Genomic DNA, 24,978 nt, shown 5'->3' on the forward strand with positions numbered 1-24,978 from the left:
TATATATTACAAAATATACAGGTAGCTTATGCAGGTTGTCCTTATCAAGGAGCGTAATATAAATGAGTATTTCAGTTCCCAAGAAAACAGTATGTCTTTGTTCTTCCTGCCAAACCTTGGTAAAGCTTATATTCACCTTGTGCTGCTGGGAGCTTTGTGTGAGCACGTACAGGTGGCTTTTTTTTCTGAAATAAAACCAAAAGTAGCTACTCTGCTTGCTTCTCCCTTTGTTCAAGGAAGCAGCTCTTTGAAAATGAGGAAGAGATGCTTTAAAAAACACATATTGTCTCTGGGAAATGATTCTAAAGTCTCCTGTCTCTCAACAGTATTCTGTTTGTAAAAGCTGCAGTATTTGTAGTTTTAAGCCAATATTGCCCCTTTATGGATAGGTTTTGGCTTCCTCCGCCGTAGGTGGGTGCTGGGAGGAATCCGTATGGTGGGTGTTGAAGGGTTTTGGGAATATCCGCGTGTTTGGAGAATTGTGGTGCTAATGAGCGGGGCCGCCGCGCTCCCGGGTCACTGTCATCCCCGGGGGAACCGCGGGAGCAGCCCCGCTCTGCCCACCCGCTCCAGGTTCATGTTCGTGGAAGTTCCTTGGCTCGCTCTTTGGAGACATTAAAAACGCCTCAGGCTGTTAGAAAATCTGCCTTGTGCAGTGGATTGCTGCGAGTTTATCCAGATAGGGCCAAATGCAGAGGAAGTATCGGGGAATAAGAGAGTTGGGGGCTTGGAGGGCGACTCGGGGAAATAAAGACTTGGGTATTGCTGGGGTGGTTTATTGAACTACAGGATTTATAAAATGCAGGGAAGAGACTAGGCTGGTACGTCTGCTGAAAACAAACATTTCTTTCATGGGCTGCCTTTTAAATTGCTCATCTCTTCTGTGCCTGCTCCTGCATTTATTATGGGATCGTGTGGCCGGTTATCTCCGTGTGTTGGAAGCATGTGGGCATGTTCAGTATCGTGCGTGACTACACGGTGCTCCCTTACGTGGAGCATGAGAACTGGGTGATCTGCAGTCTCAAACATCTCTCTATAATGATACGATGCACCCCAGTGCTTACAGAAATGCATTTCTTCACTGATCCATAAGTCCTGCTGTTAGCTGGACTTTTAAATGTAACATAAAATTATTCATCCCTCACATGGTAAAGGATGGAAAGCGCTGCAAGATGGCACCTATTTGATTAGATAGTGTTTATTAATTGCTAAAAACAGACTTGTGATTTAGCTTGACCAGTAAAATAGGTGTTGGAATTGCTATTTTTCATTGCAGAGATTGCACTGAATTTGCTAAATGTTTTACAGGAACTTTTAACATCAATATTTATAGGCTTTTCTTTCCTTAGCAGTGTTCTGTGTGTTGAGAAAAGACTTGTTTCAAGTAAGACTTGGGTGTAAGTGACCCGCGACATGAAACATCTATTGATGTAAAAGATACGACTCAAGTCTCCTGCATTTACAGATCAACATTTTGGCACTTAGCATTTTGAATCTATAATGTATAAATGTGTAACTAAATCCTTAATATGTGGCATCTAAATTTGTTGTAAAATAAGTTTGTAATGTAAAATATATTGATAACATCAGTGCAGCTTGAAGTATGTTTTTTTCCAGCATGAAGTTGCAAACTTTTCAAGTTTTCCTAGTAAAGGTGACCTTAACTTGCAGTGCCCCATCCTTATTACTTATAAGCAAATATTCCGCAGGGGTTAAGCTGACTGTGCGGTGCCCTTGGTTTTTATTAGCTGCTTTATGTGGTTTGTGTGCCGGATTCCTGCCCTCTGCCATAGTTTTGCTGCGCTGGGAAGCTGGAATTTGTGGTCGGGAGGCTTCCTGCATGGAGCAGGTACCTGCGTGCAAAGTACCCCCGTAAACTGGGGAATTGTCCTGGACGCCGCGGAGCCTCCCCGGCAATTCCCCGTTTCCCACTTGTGATTAGATCCAAACGTGCGGCGGGAGGACAAAGGGCTCGTTTAGGAGAACCCGCTGCTGGACCCGGGCGGCACGTGGAAAAAGAACCGGTCCGGTTCCAATTCCTGGCTATTTTCACAGTATCCTGCACTGCAAGGAGCAGCTCTTTGCCTTATGCAGAGGCAGAACTGCCCATCGCAGGGGGATGCAGCCGTCCCCGGGCTCCTGGCCGAGCTGCTCCAGAGCAGCTGGAGCTTTTCCAGGCATCGGGAAGGAGCCGGGGGTGGATTTTGGGAAGGAGCAGGCAGCGACGCACCCAGCGCGTTGGAGCAGCAGGCAGAGGTGCAAGGCAGTGCTCCAAGCCCAGCTTTCCAGATGTGCACGCAGCTGCAGGCCTCCATCCAGATGTGCGCACACCTGTGCGCCTTCAGTTATTTGCCTTTTTTCTGATGTCATTGAAGTTTAGGGTATAGATTCCTTTCGTAGCAATGAGTGCAGGGGCTATTCAGCAAGTGTATGCCCTATTAGTGAAATTTTATATTCTTACCTGCTGGGGTGTCACCTCTTTGGGACAGGACTGGGCCTTAATATTATTGCAGACCCAGGATTTATTGTTAGCAGTCAGGGAGCAGCTCAGCAGGTGAATCAGAGGAAAGGACAAAGTGACTAACAGTGCGTTGGAATAGCCCAGCTTCAGAGAGGGTGGCATGCAGGATTGCACCGCGTAAAATCAGCTCAAAGTGCATCAGAAAACGTGTCCTAATTATTGAACAATCACAGATCCTGGCATATAACGTTACAAAGGGAAAGGAGAGCTCTTGCTTCTCCAAAGCGGCAGTACGTCCTTAATTCTGTTCTCCAAAGTTGTTTAGAGCTTCCATTAAAAAGACTGAAGAGCTGCATGTGGAGGATGTGGCACTAGAGTCCTGTCATGCGCTGCCAAAAAGATACAATCTGCAATAATGCAAAAATACCATTTTTCCACTAAATACAAGTGAAGATAATGAGAACTTCTCTAATTCTGATTTCCAGTGAGAATGATTGTTAGCAGTTTTCTGTAAAACGACGTTAAGTGTTTTCAATCCCCAGGCTGCCGTGCTTAAAAATAAATAACGCAAAATTTACAAAATTCTTAATGGGGAACAACTGGTTTGTAACCTTAGCCTTTTAGCTTTTTATGTTGAACAGTGTTCTGATGCTTTAAATGGAAACTCTCCTTTGAATGTGTTTTCATAAATAGCTGGATAAATCTAAGAGAAATAAATATGATACAAGTATGTTGTTATCAAAGTGTTTGCCACAAAGCCTATCCCCAGAGTGTGTGTTCTTAAACTGGTCTGATAGAAACTGCTGTACTGTAATGGAAATCAGTTACTATGCAGAAAAGCTGAAGAAATTGTGAGCAGCTGAGGGTGATCTGTGTTAGGTTTAGTTACTTACAAAGTAAAAGCTTTTATATCTTCTCCCAAACCTTGGATTTCCACTGCGGTGAACTTAGATTTCTGCTAAACGCTGTTGTACTTAAGATGGAAAAAGATGTTTTTGTGGCAGCAAATAATTCATCAGAGATCATCTGTATTGGGCGGTTTTCTCTCTTGAGATTACCCTACATTTTTGTTGGTCAAATTCAGGAAATAAAACATTTCACCGGGCTTTGGAGCATTTGACAGACTTATTATTTGCTTAAAGACTCACCTGTCTTTGACAGGGTTTCCATTCTAAGCAATTGCTTCCTCGGTGTCTCTGTCTTCACTGCCTTGGAAGTCAACATGCAGGTTTCCCAAAATATTTTTTAAAAATAATCCCTTTCCGCTCTCTATGCGCTGTGATGGTGCAATATTGACACTGTGACATGCTGAAGTGTCTTTATTGGAATATCCGGAACATGTTGCTCAACCTGTTCTGCCAGAATGGCACATCTGCCAGTTTGGCATTTTTGTCATTATTTCCTTGTTATTAAGAGAAAACGTCGTTGCGCGGCGACTGCTGTCGCTTTCTCCTTGCCAGCCGCTATTGCCATGCAGTAACTTCCACTGAAGTTTTGGGGGTACCCATGTCTTTTTTAGTAATTACATGGTAAATTCGGGGTTTGAAAAAAATAAGTCCCTTATTCTAAGTGATAATGATGGGAATAACAGTGTAAAAGTGCGCCGATGTGACATTAAAATGGAGGTGCACGTTTGTATTATTGCTGTATTGCTTTGCCTAGGAATAACTGAGAAAAATCCTTGCTGTACCCAAGTTGCAAAAATTGGCATTGACAAATAGCCCAAACTTCTTGTTTTAGATTTAAACTCTTCATTGTCTGGGGGAAAATTATTTTGCAATTTGAGCTAATAAAAAAAGAGGAAGGAGATAGTAGTAAAGATAAAACAACTGCTATAGTTAGAAATCGCTATGAAATAACAGGAAAGCAAATGATAGAGCAAACCTTAGTCAGAGAAGGAGCAAGGGTTAAATAAACTGCAAAGTCAGGATGTTTTTATCTTTTTTTTCTGATAGGTTTTAAGCTCTCAAGACCATCCTGTGTAGCAAGTGGACACATTCTGGGGCAGAAAGAGGGGATATGGACGGGAGTTCCTAGGTCTGAAACAGTGATGAGCAGATCTGGAATGCAGAGATGCCACCTTAGAGAGACCAATAAGGGGTTTTAATACATTCATTTTGCTTTCATTCTAAGGAATTGTTCTGCCAGTTAAACAATATTTATGTGTGTGTATATATATAAACTAAATGTAAAGGTGTGTCGGGGTGTGATCTCCATGTGCACACAGTGGTTTTCTTAGTGCTTGTCCCGCCTGGGAAGTGTTCCCATGTGCAGCTCCAGTGATAACCTGGAAAAATGAAGCAGGAAGGGCGGAGGATTGGACTGCTCTGACAATGCACAAAAGCGGAGCCGCTGAGGGCTGCATTTTACCTGTTTGAACTTAAATGGCATTAAAGTAGTAGTTCTTGTGCAGGAAGGCTGCAAGGCATGCGCGCCTGTGCTGCTGCTCCTGCTTTTCATGAGTGAAATCAATAGACTTTGGCAAGATGTCATTAGAGAACTATTTCTAATTTGGAGTCATTAAACAATCTGAGTCTGCAAATCCGAGCTGGAAATGGCTAAATGAATGTAAACCCTTTCCCAAACAGATAAACGCGGATGTTATATTAAGGCTCCCAGAGGGACTGAGTACTGTTAGGAACAAAAGCCTTATAGCGATGTCTGAGCCAATTATTGTTTTGTTTTGGTGGAAAAACAAATTTGGTTTAACCAGGGGGCTGTAATTATGCAGCAAACATTTGGAGATGTCTGATGGAGTTTGATTGTTTTTTAATCAGGATATTTTGAGGAGAATCGTTCCTGTGCGCGCGTCCTCGGGAATTGCACCTAGGCAGTGGGCTCTGCGGGGCGCATGTCGTCGTTGATGTTATTGCTCCTGGCTTTGCAGGACCCAATTTGATGCTGATTTGGGGGCCTTCACAGCCTTCAAAAGGGTCAAGGGACGTGGAGAATATCCTCATTTCTCTCCCTCGTTCCACCCGGATCCGCTGACATTTGGGACAGTCATCACTTGAGGCATCTGAGAGTTTCTACTAGTGTTTCCCAATCTGTGTGAATCAGGGGCTTGTGGGCACGGGGAGAGACTTCTGCCAGGCCTCATGGCTGTGTGTGGCAGAGCAGAGAGACTTCATGGAAATCCGGAGGAAAACCAGCAATTCAGAACATCCAGATATTTCTGCTCTCCCCAACTCGGTTTCTGCAGTAACTCCCCTTGAGCCTGGCTTTGATTCTGTGTCCAGAATTCTCAAATTCTGACTGGGGAGCTTGGTATTGGGTTATCAAACTGAAGTTTAAATATTCTGCCCTTATATTCTGCTATATCAACAAATTCAGGTGTAAAAAGTGTGACGTTCGAATACAAGCTCTCAAATTCACCTGCAGTAGTTAACAGCAGTGTTAATCCGTCGGAGGTGCCAATTTGTTCACTTTGGGTTGCAGCGACCCTTTCGAGCAAACAGCATGAAAATGCAGTTTGCACGAGAGAAAAAAGGTAAGAAATGCACAGCAGTAACCTGGCAAATGCACAGTGTCTCCAGGTAAATGCTGTATGTTAAAAAGCATCCTTTAAGTTGTGCAGTAAGTGATGTGAAGTGGATGGCATGTGACTACTGCTCACCATAGGAGCCTTATGAGTAGGACTGGGCATGTGTTTTAAGTACAACCGATCACTTCAGTGCCTTCCCCTGCTGCCGTTTTGTCCATCCTCACTTCAGATCTCCAGCAGCAGCTAAAGATAAGGAGGAATGGACCCGAATGACCGGGTCAGTACCTGTCGGCCCCCAAAATTACAACGGGAGCTCCAGGAGCCTCTTTGCTAAATGTTTGATCTGTTTAGAGATCAACCTCTCAGCCAAAAAATAGCTTTTCTCTTTGTTTTCTCTTCTGGCTGAGGCTGTGCATGTATTTGGCAAATGTAAACTAAGGTTTTCTGTGCAAACTTCTACTGTATTTTTAAATTGATTAATTGGGAACAATGATGCAACTTTTACTGATACCACAAAAGAATGTAACTGAAGAAATTCCTCATGAAAAGTAGTAATAAAATATGAGAAGTTATTGTAGGGAAGGACAAGAATAAGAGCAACTCCACTGGAATAGAGTTTCCCAAAAACGTGGGTATAAGATGCAAAATGGAAGAAACATGAAATGCTATGGTTGTGCAGCTTGGTCATCTGTGTTATAACACCATTTGCCTGGGTATCAGCATGATGAGATTTTTTTTTTTATACAACACTGCTGTATCAGTTCCACTTAGTGAGCTCATAGGTGGCCACAATTTATTGGGGAATTCCTGGATTCATTAATGAGGAAGCTGGAACATCCCTTCATAAGGGGAAGACGATAAGACAGTCAATATTTAACCTATTTTTTGGCAGACTGAGCATCCTAAGAATACACCTTGGCAGACCAAGCATGCAAAGTGAAGAGTTACTGGATATTCTAATAATAGCTGGAACTTTCATGGTATTTCGGTTGGCCTTTTCATTCATAGTTTCCTCAGCAAAGCGTATCCCCGGCTGCACACACAACAGCCCTGTGCTTTACCAGGTTGTTCAACATCATAAAACAGTGAAGATTTGTCCTGGGAGAAGATCACAGCCATATGAAATTGAAATCCAGTTCTTTGTTTGCTGATAAATGCCAGAGCGCTGGCACATGCCAAGAGCAGTTTCTGAAGATGCCATTTACCCGAGCGCTCGCAGTCATGGCTCGTTGGATAGCAATTTGACAAAGAAAATAAGGTTATAATCTTTTCAGAAAGAAGCCATTGAGCCTCACCAAATTAAGAATGCTCTATCTGGGCAGTACTGCTCCGCTAGGCTTTTCCTGGATTATTGTAGAGATTGTGGGTTTTAAAATAAATCAGGGAAGACGTACCCTGAAATATCTGTAGATGCTCCTGTGCTCTTGCCTTCCAAGACCGCGCGCTGAACTCTGGCCGTTTCAAGCACATCAGTGCTTTACTGATAGAAACGAACAAGTTGACAATAATTTCTATGGCTGCCTTGTTTCTGTCGCATCAGAGAGTTCAATTTCTTACTAAGAAAACGGCGCAGACCAGTTGTTTGTTTTCATTCCTCTTAGTGCTGCACAAAATGGCAATTCCGCACCTGAATATTTTAGGCTGGAGTAAAAGTTTCCACAGGTCCCTGATTATCGTAAGTCACTCGGAACTATTTTAGCAGGCTAATATTTGCTAAGCGCAAAGAAAGTGGCTTGGCTGCTGCCTCTGCACTGGGTTGTAATTCAAGTCAGTCCAGAAATATTTGTCAGTATTGGCTGGAAAGCGCCCAACTTAGGCCCAACTTTGGAAGAAGGTGCAAAATCCTGTTGTGGAGATGGAGATGGATGTCTGAGCAGCAGGAATGGGCTGAGTAAACTCCAATTCCTGGTTGGATTACTGTGCTGCCATGGGTATTTCTGCTCTGCTTTTGAGGTCAGTCCTTGCAGCCTCTGTAAATCACTGCAGATAACCCAGAGTGTGTGTGCAGTAGTAACAGCGAGCAGTCCTGCAAAGGCTTGTGTCTGTGTGAAAAAAATTCAATTAAAAAAAAAACTCCAAAAATACTCACCTCCCTAATGCTTGTGCTGGGCCAGATACTTGCTGGTGCCTCCTATCTCCTTGTAGCTGCTAGCAATTAAGCTTAGAAACTCGATACAAAGACTCACTGGGGTGATTTTCACCTTCTGGTCATCTCCTCGTTAACAGAAGCTTCTCATTCTTGTCGTTTTCCCCTCCACATTTGGACCTGTGTTGTGATTAGATGAAGGACATTATATACCTGCCCAACTAGCATTTAAAAGCCCCTGAAGTTCATCTCTTTGAAATAAATGAGGCAGACGTAGAATGACGTTACTGAATTGTTCTTATTTGAACTTCCACCTTACTTGTCTTCTACCTGAGCTTAAAAAAGAAAAAGAAAAAAAAAACCATTATTTTCATTTTTTTTTTGTAGCTCAGCGTTTGGCTTACAGTCTTTCCCATTCTGAAGTTCTATTTCTAAAGGTACCTGCACAAACTACCTGCGATGAGGTTGCCTGATTAAAAAGATTAGAAAGGATAAATGTAAAGAGAAGATAAATGAAGAGAATCCAGGAAATCCAGTAATTATTATGGAAAACCGTACTAGAGACCAAGTGTATATATGGGAAGTGGAGTTAATATCCATATTTATAGCAGCTTCCTGTGAATTATCACTGCATGCCATTGTACTTGTCTCTACCAACTTTTTTTCTTCCTGATTAAAAATGCTCCTGCTGCACTTCTTGTTTAATGACTTCTATTGATCAGAACAATGGAATTAATTAGAAAACGAATTAGCTTTCTTCTTTGGTAGTATGCTTAATCGTGATATACTGTACTTACAATACAGTACAAATCAATGTATTTGCATTCATTATTATCTAATTACTTATAGTGCTTGGCAGACCGATGTTAATGAATATAAATAATGCAGTTGGAAACGGTGCCTAAACAAGGCAGTCGTGCTGGCTGCGAGTGCACTGGGGATTGAGCTGGATGCAAACTCAGATGAACCTTTGTGGCCTGGACATAGCAGCAGAGCTGTTCCTGAATATTTGCTTTACAGCTCCCAAACTGGAAATTATACTCTGAATAATTTGAAATCTCTTTAGAGGACAGTTTTCTTATATATAATATAGTGTTTTTCTCACTTCTTTGTCTACTGGTATCAATGCAATATGTAAGTGCTGTTGCATTTCCACCTTCTTGCAAAGATAAGTAGCTTCTCTTGGTATGTGAAAGTAAATGTTGAACCTGGTACAACGCCAGTGGCAAATTCCAGCCCTGGTCACTTTGGGAGCGCTGTTTCCTCCTGTGTGTACATCACACGCTGGGGTTCAGCAGATCAGTGGGCAGTTTCCAGGGTTTATTGCTGACTTGCACTGCAACTTTTAGCAAAATAAACTCCTCAAGTCATCAGCCGTTTCTGTCTAATAGCAGCGTGTGCTGGTCCTCTCTAAACTAAGGGAGTTGTAGGTGAAAGATGCAACGTGTATGAAACAACGCTTTTGCTTTGGGATGGGAATGAGTGGGGACTGAAAAAATGGTGCTTGTGGATTGTATTAAAACTTGCAGTAACCTTCCAGGAAAGCAAACAACATCTTGATTTCAAAGAGAGGAAAGTCTCAAAACGTGGAATGAAATGCAGCAGAAATACAGTTGATTTGTTTGAACGGTGCAATGCCCTTTAACTTGTTTTTGCCTCTAGTGGGCAAAACAAAAGCCTCATAATGACTATTTAAATATAAAGTAAAGGCTAGTGCTATAGGAACAGTATTGCCTGGTTATCTTTTAAAATTATTCTCAGAGAGTCAAATGCAGCCAAGTTAGCAGCTAAGGTTAGAACTGTAACATTTATATTTCTGGTGGATTTATGTAGTGTTCAGACTTGCATTTTTGATGTCTAATTAGCTACACAAGCTATATTATATTCCTGTGGATATCTAACAGCAATTGCAGAGGAGGCAGAAGGGCAGCGTGTTCTGCACGATGGGCATCAGGGCAGCTCTGCACAGGGAGGCTCCGGAGCTGCTCAGCTTTCGTGTCCATGGTAGAGATATTAGATATCTGCCCATTATGGATTGAAAACCAGGAAGGGAAAAATAATTCCTCGTAGGCACATTTCAACTCACATCTCAGCTTTGTAAGTGTTACAAATGTTTTAAAATTTATTGTATTCTCCACTGTGTATGCTCTAGCAATGAGGTATCCTATGTTAGGGACCCTTTTAGGACAAAGCTTGGACAACTTTATGCAATTTATTTTCAGAGATGCTTATAAAATACACCGAGTGCTCTGTAATGGCAAAAACTAGCAGAGATGGTGCCAAATTGTCTACCAGGGAAGTGCCAAACAGACTATGTTGTAGTCTGCCAGTTATTCAAGTTGCAAAGTGCATGCCCTTTCCAGTATCTACTGGTCTCCTACTTGCAGGGCTGCAGATGCAAAGTGCTGAACACCTGAATAAAATGGAGGTTGCTTATCCTCATTTTTTCAGTATTTCAGTACCCTTAGTGTGTGTTTGGCCTGCTCTGGGTGGGGAAATGCATGTGGTGATGGACCCTGGTGGGTTGTTGGACCTCCTAGAAGGGAGCTGGGTGACAGTGACTGAAATCCTGTCACTTCCTAGTGGCCTCTCCAGAAAGGAAAGGAGGTTTCATCATTTCTGCAGCTGTTGACATGAATGCATCATTATCCAGGTGTTTGCCTTCGTTTGCAAGCATTATTAAGTACGTTAGCTGGTGAGGAATGCAAAGAGCGTGTGGCAACCACGGTAAAAGGCCCTTCCAAACCAGCAAGCAGGTTGGCTTGCTCGCCCCCTTAATGATCGAGGAGTGCATCTGTTTGCTCCCATGTTTGAAAAGTCTTGTATAAGCCCCTTCATGCAATGCTTGTCTCATCTGACATTTCTGGAAGATCTTTCAAGAGCATCTGCAGTCAAATTAATGCTCGTCGAATCTGCAGCTCTTTCCCACCCACGCGCAGAAGTCTCCCAACGTTATTTTGTGTTTCTTCTTGTAGAAAGACATGTAAACAAATCTAAAGACTGCATGTCTGTTCAAATCACAGCAGACTCTTTCCTTGATGTGATTATGTTTGAACTAACAAAGATCTAGAGCAACATGAACAAAAAAATCTTCTGGGTTGCATGCTAGCAACTGGTTTGTTGCTGTGTGATGGTGAGTGATGCATTTCTTGAATGCCAAGGGTGGTTTGGAAAATGCTTTTCTGAGTATGATAAACTATGTAAAATACTTTATTTAAAACAAATCCAGTGTGTGGTTTATAAATTGGAAATCACTCTTTAAAACAACTGAGCTATTGCATCCTACAGGGCATTCACATTTAATGTGATTTTTTTGGACGTATAAATATTGGGTTACTACATTAGAAGTCAAAGCTATTTAGCTGTACCCTTGTTCCTACAATCTGTTATGTCTGTGTGCATAAAATCTCACCGTTTCAAACCCATGTGGACTGTGAATTTGTTCTGAGTATGTTTTCATAGCTGACCTTAAGGAACCATGGGTTTGAACAAGGCACATAAGTGCTATCAGAAAAACTCATAAGTTTCAGAAACTGCTGTAAGTAGACAACCTGCCAAAAAAAAAGGGGGAAAGGCAAATTTTTTGTATCTGCAAATTCCCATTTTATCCCTTACATAGTGGTCCTAGTCAAATCTTGGGAGGAAGGAGAACTAATTAGAACACATTCTTGTCGCTTATTTCAAGTAATTTCTGAAACTAGTTTGGAGCCCAATGTTTTTACCTGCATGTAAAAGTTGGGAGAGCTTTTTGTATCTGAGATTTGCAGCACTTACATTGATTTGCTACGAATCTTTTGGAAATATGGACTCTTTATTGATAATGAAAATACCCTCACCCATCTATGAGTTAACAGCATATGTTTGCAAATTATTATTGTATATGTGCACATCTATAGAGAGAGCATGCATTATGTTGGTGTGCATGCCAGTAGGAACTGTAGTAAATCATGGAAATTATGGGTAATGATCATTAATATTTCTAGAGATTAAGGTTATTTATAGTTTACAATAATTACTGGTTAGGGTAGGTAGAATATTATATGCACATCTCTGTAAATCTACTTTACATCTTAAGATTCAAGTGAGAGGTCAGTTACAAATGGATAATTTTTAAGAGCTACCTAAAAATAGCTATTCCTACCTAGATTGGGCAGTAATTATTTGCGATCAAAATTGCATGTACTGACTCTTCACACTAACAAATATTAACCGAAAATTAAATGAAATGGTTGCCAGCAATAGTCAAATACTAAATTTCATATCCTAGAAGAGTTCTTCTAGTTATGAATTCCTAAGAGTACTGTTTGAGACTCCATTATATATTTTCTATTGTTATTTTCATACTTGGGCAAGCTGATACTTGCCCCTAAAATGAAATTACTGAACTTTAAAATTACCTTTAAGGTTTTAATCTTTTAGCTTTTGATGGCAATCTAGTGTGGTAAGACTTGATGTTGAATGTTGAATGCCTGAAAACACTTTAAATACTAGCAGCATATATAGAAGTAAAACAGTGCCCAAGTTTATTAATTTTGGAGATAAAAAGTAAAAGAATAGCTGAAAAATAAATTTTGAAGTTAGACTGCTTAGTTATTTTAACATTTCCCTTTCTTAGGTTAGATGATGACCATTAAGGACAGGTTTTGTTGCCTGCTGATTTTGCCTCATGGCCTCTGTGCTGTTTCTTTTTACCTGAGAAGACTGTGGCTTTAATACACAAGGACCTGGAATGAAAATGCGTTTTCTCTTAAGGCTGCTGTGTTCTGATCTCCTTAGATCTCTGGTGGAAGAGGAGGATCCTCATATGAAAGTATCTCTGGGGAGCAGCGATATGGGCGTCTCTGCCCATCTGCAGTCTTCGAAGACAGGGACCACGAGATTTTTCACCAGCAACACGCACAGTTCTGTGGTATTGCAGGTAATTGCATATTCTTGTGTCCAAAATGACCTGTATGGAGGTTCTGGAAGGCTCTAGGCAAGCTGCTCTGCAACCTTTTCAAGCTGGCAATTCCCAAGAAGCCCTGGAAAGCGTATGGTTTGTGTGCTCTGCTGACAGTGCCCCAGAGCAACGCGGCTTGTCACAGCCTTTCCACAGAGCTAAAGGTTCAACTCTCAGCAACAGCCTGAAAAAAAAATGGCTTTTGGGAAAACAGCCAAGTGCCTGTGACTCCTGCATGGCAGCAGCAGAGCCCACGCATTGCTGGGGAGCCTGTGTTGTCTGCAGAGAGCAAGATGCTCTGTTTTCTGGGTAGATATTTTAGTTGCTGTAAGTATGTTTCACAAAAGTACCTGTGAAATGGCCTGCAGTCTAGCAATTAGCCAAGCAAACAAAGTACAGCCATTAAATCAAAGAATTGCACATTCTTGCAGCCAGTATACCAAATAGGTGTTCTGTTGCAGATGGCTTTAATTTGTCAGATACAAATGAATATCCCTCTTTCTCATAATGCCCCGTCTTCCCTCTTGATCAATTTAAGTTTTACTTGTCTGTATTTCTTTAATCTCAAAAGATATAATTTTTTTTTTAAAAAAAGTACAGAGCAGTACTTTTGGTAGTGCTTTCTCCTAATAGATAAAAACACCATCCCCTCAAACTTTAAAAATCTCTCTATAAACGCATTTTATTTTCTCGTTTCTGCTGGAGGTTTTGCACATCATACAGTACCAAGCTTAAAACTTGGGCTGTTCTTGCTGCTTTCCAGCCCAAGCTCCCTCAGGAGTGCAGTTGGGTTTGCATCGAGTGTGGCCTGATTCCTTGGAGAACTGCTGTCAGCGAAGAAGTAGGGAGAAGAAAAGCAGAAAGCACCAGATGCAGGACTGTGCTGGGCTCAATTTGCACATTATTAGACTGAGATTCTGCCCTCAGTTTTCTAGCAGCAATGATACTCGCTTTTAAAGTGGATGAGAACATACAAGAAAATAAGGGTATTGGGAAACCTAGGCCAAGTGTTGAGGTCTTATTTCTTCCTCATCCTAGTCTTCTTCGCAATTTGAGCCATTGGAAAGCTGATATTTGTAAAACTGTTGCTCAAGTCCTTGAAATGTATCAGTTTCATAAGAGCTGAGAATCAGGAGGTTGCTTCTCCAAATGCCCAAGTTTGCAAAGTGCGAAATATCTGATCCTGTTGTGCATCAGAAATGAGCTGCTCGGAATAAGGAATCCTGCTTCCCCTATTTATTGCCAAATTTTTGCAAACCTGATACCATAATTACAGTCCATTTTCTTATGCCCTGTAGAGAGTCCTGGCTTCAGTGCAACACTGTGTCATGAGTTACGCTGAGTTGACATTGGTGTGAAAGCTTGGTGATAAATATCACAGAAGGTGCTGTAGAACATAATCCTGCATTGGCTTCTGGTATTTATTAGAGCTAATAATTCATCTCTTCATTGGTACTGTGTTCTTTTTGGTTGGACAAATTTGAATGTCCTTTTCTGCTTACCTTTATAGTTTTAAAAATGCAGCCTTTCGTTAAGGGATCTTAAATTTTAAATCCTAGGAACCGATGCCAAGACTTTCTCAAGTGTTAAACCTGTAACAGCAATATTTGCATGTTTGTTAGTACTTTTAAAAAATAAGAGGTTGATGGAAACTGTTTTATGTTTAAGCCTCTGTTCTGCAGTGCATGAAGGAGATTAGAATTGCACACACCTGCCAGCATCCCCAGCCAGGCGTACATTGGGAGGAAAATATTTGGCATATTATTTCTTTCATTAGTTAGCACTGTACTTCAGTAAAGTGCTTGAGAGAAGGAGAGCAGATACACTAATGTAGGAGGATATTTTGGAGCTTGCCTTTACTTCAGCAGTAAACTTGATAACCGGGTGACCGCTGTCCTTGCAAACCCCAGCCTTTTGCAGCCTCTTTGTTTGCAGAGCGGTCTGGAACAGAAATATATTAGAATGAACTTGTGTCCAGAATGGATAGGTCACAAAGTGATGATACCTGTCATTACCTAAAACAGCTTATGGAATATAAGGAGTTGGAGGAGAAAAAGAGAAAGAAACCTGCTTTCTGAAAACGATGTGTCATGAGTATAGCACGCTGCTCTTTGCATCCTTCACTTACTTATGGAAAATAATAATTACTCAATTTAAGTTTTCTAGTGAATAGTTACCATTTGGTATATTAGATAATATGGTATGTAGGAGGACAGCTTGCTGGCTTTTTGGCTGTATAGTGTGTATGTGAATAAAAGTCAATAAATTTCACTCTTCATTTAGGCAGGCAAGGAGTCCTGCTCCCTGCTCAGATGGAACAGACCCTTCAGCCTCTGCTCTCCTTGCAGGGATTCGACCAGCTGCGGGTGGAGGGTTTGCTCTGCGACGTGACGCTCGTTCCCGGCGACGGCGACGAGGTGTTCCCGGTGCACCGGGCCATGATGGCTTCTGCAAGCGATTACTTCAAGGCCATGTTCACAGGTGAGGTTTCCTTTGCAGTAATGCGTGTGGCTGTCCCTGTGTCACCACCGCTTGGACACCCCAGCACGTGCTCGGTGTTGAGTGTCAATCAGTCCTCATCAAAATGATAGTATGAATTCACCTCTGTGTCTTCCGCAGGAGGCATGAAGGAGCAGGATTTAATGTGCATTAAGCTTCATGGTGTGAACAAAATAGGCCTAAAGAAAATCATCGATTTCATCTATACTGCAAAACTTTCCCTTAACATGGACAACCTTCAGGACACTCTGGAAGCTGCCAGCTTTTTGCAGATTTTACCTGTTTTGGACTTCTGTAAAGTATTTCTTATCTCTGGGGTAAGGCATCTGATTTAATGCTACTCATGTTTCTCACTGAAAATGATAACAGTCTTTTTGATTTTTTTTTTTTTAAACAACGGTGACTAATAGGCAAAGTTGAGACTTAAAACTTGCCATTATTCATCATTCTATCCACACAGGATAAGAACTAGAAGGAAAATTTCAAGAAATTGTGTACCACTTGTCTTTTCCTCTATGGGTATTTTGTGTAGGGTGGATTCAATATGAATATTACAGCACGTTACAATTCTTTTAATCCCTAAGTGCATTTCAGTGCTGGTGGTAGTAACACTAATTATAGCTCACAGACTCCATACTGGGTTTCCTAGTTCACACTCTTGCTTTCTCTTTCTGCAAGAAAGGATTGTTGAATTTACCTGAAGAAATACTAGAAGGGAGAACTGTTATTGTTAAAATAGTTAATATGCTTTTTTAAGCTTTTTTTGAGAATCGAAGCATGCAATTGTAGTGATTCTCACAAAAACCTTTACATCATCTTTCTAAGTTGGTGAACTTGGTCATGATCCTGTAGTATAAAACACCTTCTAAAGGAATTACTAATAGAGATGTTACAGAAATGTCAGTTATATGACAGAAGTACCTACAAGAATTTCATGTTGATTATCTTGTTATTTAATAACTAAAAATGTCCTGAAATGGAAATATTTTTCCACAATGAACAAAATAACTTTGCCTTAGCCGAGGACAGTCTATGAGTAACAGCCCTCTGCCTTCCACTAGTACTGCTGCAAACCAGTATCGTGCAGTTGCAGTGCAGTGTTTTTACAGCCTATGCAATGTATTTATAGGTTAGAGCTGGCCTACTGGTGTGTGGTTTGTTTGTTTGTTTTAATCTCTATTTGAAGTTAAAAACTCAGGTCCTGAACCCACTCTGTGAGGGGACATGTTAGTAACACCGTCCTCATCCTCCTTCATCGCCAGCGTCGTGCCCTGTTCTGGGGTGGTGCTTTGGAGAAGTGCCATGTCCCCTTCAAGCTGAATGTTTAAATTTGCATTTTTTTCTATATTAAAAGACAAGCAAGATCATTTCTTTCCTAACAGCAAGGCAGATTTTAAAGATTCAGCCTATTTGGTAATGCAGTTTCTATCGGTGTAGGCTTTATGCTGGGTTCGGCCTTCCTGGGTGGAAAGAGGCATGTGAGCAAGGAAACCTGATGTGAAATGCTTCATTTTTCATTGAGCTGCAGCCTCTTGTTAACCACACTGCTCAATGCTGCTTAATCTTGCTGTATGCCAAGCATCACCCCGTGTGTGTGTTCTGTCAGCTTAGGTTGTCTTTCGGAGGCCTTGTTTAAAAACATCCTTTCCATTTTAAATCTCCGATATCGGCGGCTTCAGGTTCTCCCTGGATGACTCTGCTTCTTCTAGCATTGCCCTCAGTAGACTCATTCCCTAAATTTTGTATGCTTCAATTGCATTTACTTAATTTCCATGACTAAACAATGCAATTTCTTATTAAGGGTGGAGTTATCTGTATTCTGTCTTGCTCACGGGATATAAGCAATGCCAATGTATGCTGCTTCGGTACCTTGCCTGGCTGCTGCTCTGCAGTCCTATGTAAATATAACTTTGTCCTGCCTGCAAGAAAAGGGCACCTACTCCGTGGGCTGCACAACAGGAGTGCTGCAGAGCTCTGCTTTGAAAGGAGTTTTGCTTAGAGGCACATCCTTGACTTACTTTTAATGTTTCCTCAAGCTTTTCTAATGTTAATTGTGTTTATACCTAACTGGAAAACTCTCTCAAGACTTTTAGCAGGGAAACTGGTGGATTCTACTTGAATTATATTATTTGGTGTTCAGTGTTCTGTGTGTGAGTAATGACAAATAAGCAGGTACTTGGAGCTGCACAGACTACAAAATGTGACCTACTTAACCAAAGACATGTACCAGGACTTATGCAAACAAGAGGACTCGGAAATGAAAACAACAAAAATCTGCTCCTTAAGGAAAATGTTAGATGCAACTGGGCTCTCTAAAACTGCCTTTTAGTCTTGGCATGTTTGCAAGTTGGCTAATTCTCGGGGAGTTGAGGTAATGTTTCCTTAGTCTTAAACCCTGCAGCATCTATTTTAGGTTGCAGTAAACACCAAGGTGGGATATTCAGCATTCAGGAGTTCTAGTTTGCTGAAGCCTCTTCCATTTAGTATTGACTCAGCCTTCAGTGTGGTTCAGATAAGTCACCTTGTGTTTGATATTCTCCTTTGAAAGCGTCTGGCCTCAAGATCATGAGGACTTTTTTTTTGCTGATTTTAATTCTGATATTCTAATTTTTAAGTATTTTTATTTGCGTTGCTATTTTGATATATTTAAGCACGAGCTCACAGCTTAATTTGTGTAAAAACAATGAGAATTTTGTAGAGTGACACATGTTTTAGCTGGCTTGTAGATATTTTTGGTGCTTGTTTACACCCTCCCTGTTAAAAAGCCCAAGCTCTGTAGTTGTGACAAACTTTGCAGACCTGCTCTGCAGCTGAATGGGATCCCAGCAAAAAATGCTGGAAAATCTCCTGAGATGCTTTCTGTCTTATTTTTAGTATTAGTTTTAAATATTTATAGCATTGCAGAATGCTACAATAGGCTAGGATTGCTCCCATGTTAATACCTAGAGGAGTCATAATGTGAGGAAAATTAATAAAAAAGCGGGGAAATGTGTTCAGAAGAGAGTGCTAGAAAATGCACAGTACTGTTTTAGTAAGAGTAATAGCAATGTATAAACTACAGAATCATTAGAAACCTCTCCAAATAAATCACAACATTCAGAGGAATACAACAGTATAATGGGAAATAGGATATTATACTGTAATTAAACAGAAAATTTTCCAAAACAGGGAAAACAATTACTTCAGCTTTACCTTTGGTATAGTTGCTTAGGTAGATCTTACTGCTTTTGTAACTGTTTTGTATTTCTGTAACAGCTGGCAGTTTGTCCAGGGGGTCTTAATACTTGGAAGTCTGTCACGTCCCAGGAATGCAGTGGTTATAGTTTCCTGGGTGAGTGGGATCCAAGCATTTTTGCTTATGGATTTTTTCCCAAATGGTGTTTAGCTGCTTTTTTTAAAGCTTTTCAAAATTTCTGGAGGTCTGTCTTCTGCTTTGTACTGAGTAAATGTTGTGAAAGAGCAACTCTCTCCTATAGTCAAAGTGGAGTATCAAGGAAAAGAGAGTTTATCAGAAATCTCAACTTTATTAACACTTCAGTAACTTACATGTTTAAATAGCATTATTAGACTTTAACTCTGTCCAATTTAAAGTACTTAGGTAGAGGTGACTATTATATTTCATTCTGTTAAAGGATTATATTTCTGTCTCTAAAGACTTAGGAATCTTTGAGATAGGTACTGTTTATGACTGTGAAATAGTTCTTTGCAATAAGTTTTAGTCCAGCTTGTTGATTATTTTCTCAAAGCACAGTAAAATGAAAGGCAAGGAAAGGAACTTTCAAGAAAATACTTAATATGGTACTCTAATTTGAGGTCAGTGATGGAATTATTACTCAACCAAATTTCGTAAGTATTGGAGCCTGCTTATAATCATCATATACATGGACAAAAGTACAGTACAACACCAATAGATGGAAAAAGGTAGCATAGGGAAATAAGGTAAAACAGTAGAGGTGATTGGAAGCTGCTGATGTGATGTTCACCTGACATTAGTGGTGCAAAATTAGGAGTTCTTTTCTCCAGGGTAAGCATTGCAGGAATATATTCAATTGCAAAGATTTACAGTATAGCCTAGTTATTTATACATGGCATAGATGCATTGTAATGGAAATCCTGTTAGTCTGCCATGCATTAATCGCATGGATTAATCTTGATTACAGGATTAGTGTTTATAGAGATGAAAAATAAGATACACGGAGCCAATGACTCTCCAAAGGCATTTCAGGACATTTGAACAAAGACTTTTGATGATTGCAGATATTCACTCTAGCACAAGTCAGATCAGTTTCTACTGAATAAAAAGAATATATCTGCTATTTTCATACTCATTACACTTTCAGAACTGTCTAGTATTAAAGGACAATGATGAGATTCAGGTTATGCAGTAGAAGAATCTTGTAATCTCCGTCATGACCTTCAGGTTTTTGGATGCTGAGGCTACAGTCAGGTAGCAGTCCTCAATCTTAATATGTATGTATTTTAAATAGCCGTGAGATTTGGAAACTTGAATTCTTTTGGCATTATGACTCTATGAGAATCACGAAGGAGTTATGGAAATTGTGCATGTTGAGGGGTGGCTGGCATGCTTTTGGCCAAGATGATTAGACAACTTCTATGAATAAGGTTTGGTTTAGCATAAATCTCAGACTTGAATGCAAAAGAGCCGCAATTCTCAACAAGAAGCCTATGAAAATGGGCTTGCTGTCCGTCACTGCCGTAGAGCTAGCTGGAGTGGTGGAGTTCACTGGAGTCCCATTTAAAATTGTGTTCTGTCCTTTCCATTATCCTCTGCCTCGATGCCTTAAATCCCCAGTGACCCCAGAGAGGAGAATTTAAGTTCAGTAACGTGTTAGAAAAGTCTAATGGCAGGTCCTACTCTCGCATCATTCATAGACTCATGGAATCATTATGGTTGGAAAGACCTTTAAGGTCATCAAGTCCAACCATAAACCCATCACCACCATGTCCCTAAGTGCCTCACTGCTGAGGACGGTGACTTCACCATTTTTGTGGGTAGCCTGTTCCCATGCTTGACCACTCCTTCCATACAGACATTTTTCCTAATATCGGACCCAGACCTTCCCTGGCACAACTTGAGGCCGTCCTGGAACCTTGGGCTAATCACCTCTTGTTTGGCCGTATTTTCCACAGTTCTAACTTAAAACCGTGTTTGCAGAGCATTCAGAGATGAAGTGCTATATAATTGCTATGTATCATTGTTGTATAATGCATCTGACAATTAATACATGCCATCTGCTTGATACTTGTCTCACTTCTTTCTTCAAAATATGGAATATATTGGATCTTCCTTTGCAGTCATGAATATATATATCACGTTGAATATTTATTTGTTCGTGTGTAAATCACCTTGGGCGTTGCAGAAGGATGAAAATATCGCTGCTTCTATAGTATTCATTAAAGTCTACATTATCATTTAGACACCGAATTAAGAAAGTGTTTTGATTCCTCTTTCTATTTACTTAATAGGTTTCTTTAGAAAACTGTGTTGAGGTTGGGCGAATTGCCAACACATACAATCTCACAGAAGTGGATAAATATGTTAATAATTTCATCCTGAAGAACTTCCCTGCGTTACTAAGTACTGGTGAATTTGTGAAACTCCCCTTTGAACGTCTTGCCTTCGTGCTCTCAAGTAACAGCCTTAAGCACTGCACCGAGCTGGAGCTCTTCAAGGCGGCCTGTCGCTGGCTGCGCTACGAGGAGCCTCGGATGGAGTACGCGGCCAAGCTCATGAAGAACATCCGATTTCCCCTGATGACCCCCCAGGATCTTATTAACTACGTGCAGACGGTGGACTTCATGAGAACTGACAACACCTGCGTGAACTTGCTTTTGGAAGCCAGCAATTACCAAATGATGCCCTACATGCAGCCGGTGATGCAGTCGGAGCGGACTGCCATCCGCTCGGACAGCACCCACCTGGTGACGTTGGGGGGAGTGCTGAGGCAGCAGCTGGTCGTCAGCAAAGAGCTGCGCATGTACGACGAGAAGGCCCACGAGTGGCGATCGCTCGCGCCCATGGACGCCCCGAGGTACCAACACGGCATCGCCGTCATCGGCAACTTCCTCTACGTCGTCGGCGGCCAGAGCAACTACGACACGAAAGGCAAAACCGCGGTCGACACGGTCTTCAGATTCGACCCCCGCTATAACAAGTGGATGCAAGTCGCGTCGCTGAACGAGAAGAGGACCTTCTTCCACCTAAGTGCCCTCAAAGGACATTTGTACGCGGTCGGTGGTCGGAACGCGGCCGGTGAGCTCGGTAAGTGCTTCGTCTGGAGCAGCATTCCTTGCCTTTCCCTTCCAGCCTTGAAATATTTCCATGCTCTGTAAAGAGGTGGAGAGAAAACAAGCTGAAGTCGTCACGCTGCTGCTTTCTAGATGGAAATACATGGAGAACTTGCTGCGGATGTTGTTAGCAGTTACTTATTTTGCTTGAGATCCGATTGTAGCTCCGTAGTTAACGTGGCATGGATACGAAGGACTCCGTCTCGCTGCCTGCTTTCTCCCTCCTTGCCAATGGTGATTCATCCTACTTGCCAAAAAAATCTAATTCCAGGGAAACTGTTAGGAACAAAGAATAAATACGTGATAACTTTTTTTTAAAAAAAACCTTCCGTTAAATTAAAAAAGTAATGCACGGCCCCTATTAATCAACTGCATTTTTCCAAAAGAGGTTGTATTTAGACGTGAATCTGGGAAAACAGTCATTTATAAATTTGTCTCAGTGCTCTAAAATTGAAATGGTACAGTAGCTAGGGTTGGCATATTAATATATAGACATATATTTAATATATATGTAAGGTTTTTTCTTATTAGCTCTTGCTTGCTGCTTTCATCCCACTGCTCAGCCGTGGCTTGTTTTCCAGTCCCTTCTTATGGCCATACCTCACTGCCAAGATCAGCTTTTTACAGCAACGTTGTGCATCTTTGTTTACTGAGGAAAGCAGAACCTAATTTGTGCTGCATTATCTGCAATTCTCTTTCTTAATGCATCTCAGCCATTCAGATAATCCACTTTTTGTTTCATGGTCAGATTACAAATGTGAAGAAACGTACAGATTTTTAACTTTTGGCAAAAATAACCCAGTTTTGAGTAGCAGAGTCAGTCTGATGGTGACATGGGGCATTTTTAAAATGCTGCCTGTTTCAAAAGACACTTGAAACTGTTTTGGAATAACTTGTTTTTGCCATACAGCTGTTTTCTGATTTAAATCTAGGTGTTTTTTTATTAAATGTCTAATTGTCAGAGTAAATTATGGATGACCAGCTAAAATGCTGGTTTTCTCACATGTCACTCCATCTACGTTCAAAATTCATTCTAAAAGTAAGTGCAATGCCCTTTAAAAGACCTAATGTACAAATTAATGTGTATTGATTGTTATCTTAAGAGTATCAGAAAGCCTGGCCTTCCCTGGGATTTTTTTTAATGATTTCAACTGGTAGCAGATAATCTGCTTGCTATTTTTGTGTGCAACAAGAGCTCAACAGAGCAGATTGAAGGGAGTGCTGATGAAGTTGCAGCACTTGAACAAAATCAGCATGAAATAACACTTTCACTGAACCTGTGCAACCTGAGTAAATGTGGGCCTTAAAAACGGTGTTTTTTTTTTAAATTAGCTCAAGCCAGTGCTGTTCTGCTGACCTCCGCTCTTCTGCTGCTTTAATTAAAACATAAAATTTATTGCCTGTCCAAAATTGTTTGGTAAAGCTATCATTAAAATAGCCTTAATTTCTGCGGTGATTTCTGCACAGACCTGGAAGCTGTCTTTGGATCATTCCCTGGGAAAAGCGCTCGGTAAATGCTAAATATTCCAGCTGTCTGATGCTTTGATTTGGGGGTTTGGTTTCCTTTGCTGTTCAATTGGGAGGCAAGTTGCTTTTCATTTTCGTGTTTTTTTCATAAACCTTGACAGCTGAAAAATGAAATCCAGCTGAAATTTCCCCTTCTGTTCAGATGAGGAAGAACTCCAAGCTTTTAAATGAGCGGAGGTCAAATGTGTGTTGGACAGGTATTAAAGAACTTGCCCTTGAGTTCAAACTAATTTCAATCTCTTGTTGTCAGAGAGGGAGAAATTCTGCAAACCCTGAATTCAGCTTTGCAGAAGATCAGCGCTAGATGGAAAAGGGCCAAAGGATTACAGTTACCAAAATGAATTTCTGTGGTTTTGTTTGTCCTCCTGATCATCTGCAGGAATAAATATTAAATATTTTTATAGGGTTCAGATTGTGGTACATGTCTTTGAAACTTGTCATGTTATAAAATTATTCAGATCTCTGTCCCTGAGTTTTGGACTACGCAAAAATTTGCAGTTCGCCTAAAACTCGGCCCAACTTTGCTTGGTGGTTCTTAAATGTGAGCCCAGGCGAAGGCAGGGAACAAGGAGGAGGTCAACCTGGAGAAGCTGAGGGTGCAAAAGAAAAGGCAAAGACTTCTTGGAAAAGGAAACAAAATGAAAAAGGAAAAGGAATTCAGATGACGTGGATCAGTGGTCATAGACCTTTTCCAGTTACGCTGTTGTGCCGAGCACAGGATACTGTTTCTCCTCTTGGACAGGTAGATTTTGGGGTGGTTTTGGTTTTATGGTGGTGCTTGATGGCAGAAACTGTGCCTTTAACTATTACAAAATGTAGTATATGCAGATTCCTAAATACTTAGTCTCTCCTAAGAATGAATTTGAGATTTTGTGCATGCCAATTTGTTAAACACTTCTGGGTATGTTGGGTTGTGGTTAAAACACAAATTAAGCAGTAACTTGTTCATCATGCTGCAATAAAGGCAGCAAACTCTCCCAGTTCAGAGCAAGACAGTTGTGATCAGCTGAACCCTTGTCCATTGAATGGGAAGGTATTTATTTTCCAGGTGCCTTGGAAACTCTCAGCTCAAGCAACTCCACCTTTATATAAAAACTTTTATTGTGACTATATAGAAAATATAAAATGTTGTTTGGCTAAGATGAAAAAAAGCTCCAGCATTGCTCAGCTGAGCAGCCTGCTTGTTACTGGTCGGTATTGTGAAAATCAGAGCAAGGTTTGAACTCAAGGACCCTCGAATATAAGTTTATTTGGAGGAATTCCTTGCCGTGCTGTGGACAGAGATGTGTCATTACACAGAGCTCTGTTTAACTGAATGGAGTAAGCCTGGAGTTCTGCAAGAGCAAGCTGTGTTACAGGAATAGCACAACAAAAACGAATGCCGTGTTTTGGGATATAACACACCCCAGCAGTGCAGTTGCTCCTGCCAGGAATGGCAACAACCCGTGTCATTCCCAAATAGCATCCCAGATGCCACCGTAAAATGTGTGCGGCCTTCCTGAGCGTTGCCTCTTCTGGAGATTCCTTAATTCCGTAAGAATGAGGCAGCTCCTCCCTGGATTTATGGGTCCAAATTGTTGTTTGTTAAAGCGGACATCGAGCTGATGGAATCACCCATCCTTTGGGGAGAGTGAATCCATCATTGTATAGTCTGTGTGTGTATATGTAAGTAT

The 24,978-nt window shown here is 41.0% G+C and overlaps 1 protein-coding gene across 5 annotated transcripts in view; it reads left to right on the top strand.

Annotated features, from left to right (window-relative positions):
- The window catches only part of KLHL13 (kelch like family member 13), a 63,971-nt gene that overhangs the window by 33,310 nt on the left and 5,683 nt on the right, over positions 1 to 24,978 (top strand). For all 5 annotated transcript variants that reach the window (XM_088538479.1, XM_088538477.1, XM_088538475.1 and 2 more), the window contains 4 exons: positions 12,808 to 12,949; positions 15,319 to 15,451; positions 15,590 to 15,786; positions 20,957 to 21,752. In XM_088538479.1, coding sequence (XP_088394605.1) covers positions 12,808 to 12,949; positions 15,319 to 15,451; positions 15,590 to 15,786; positions 20,957 to 21,752 — 1,268 coding nt within the window. The remainder of the gene's footprint in view (positions 1 to 12,807; positions 12,950 to 15,318; positions 15,452 to 15,589; positions 15,787 to 20,956; positions 21,753 to 24,978) is intronic.

The sequence above is a fragment of the Tinamus guttatus genome, unplaced genomic scaffold (genome assembly GCF_059628265.1).
Source record: "Tinamus guttatus ecotype Peru unplaced genomic scaffold, ASM5962826v1 Tinamus_guttatus_pri_ptg001087l, whole genome shotgun sequence".
NCBI lineage: Eukaryota > Metazoa > Chordata > Aves > Tinamiformes > Tinamidae > Tinamus > Tinamus guttatus.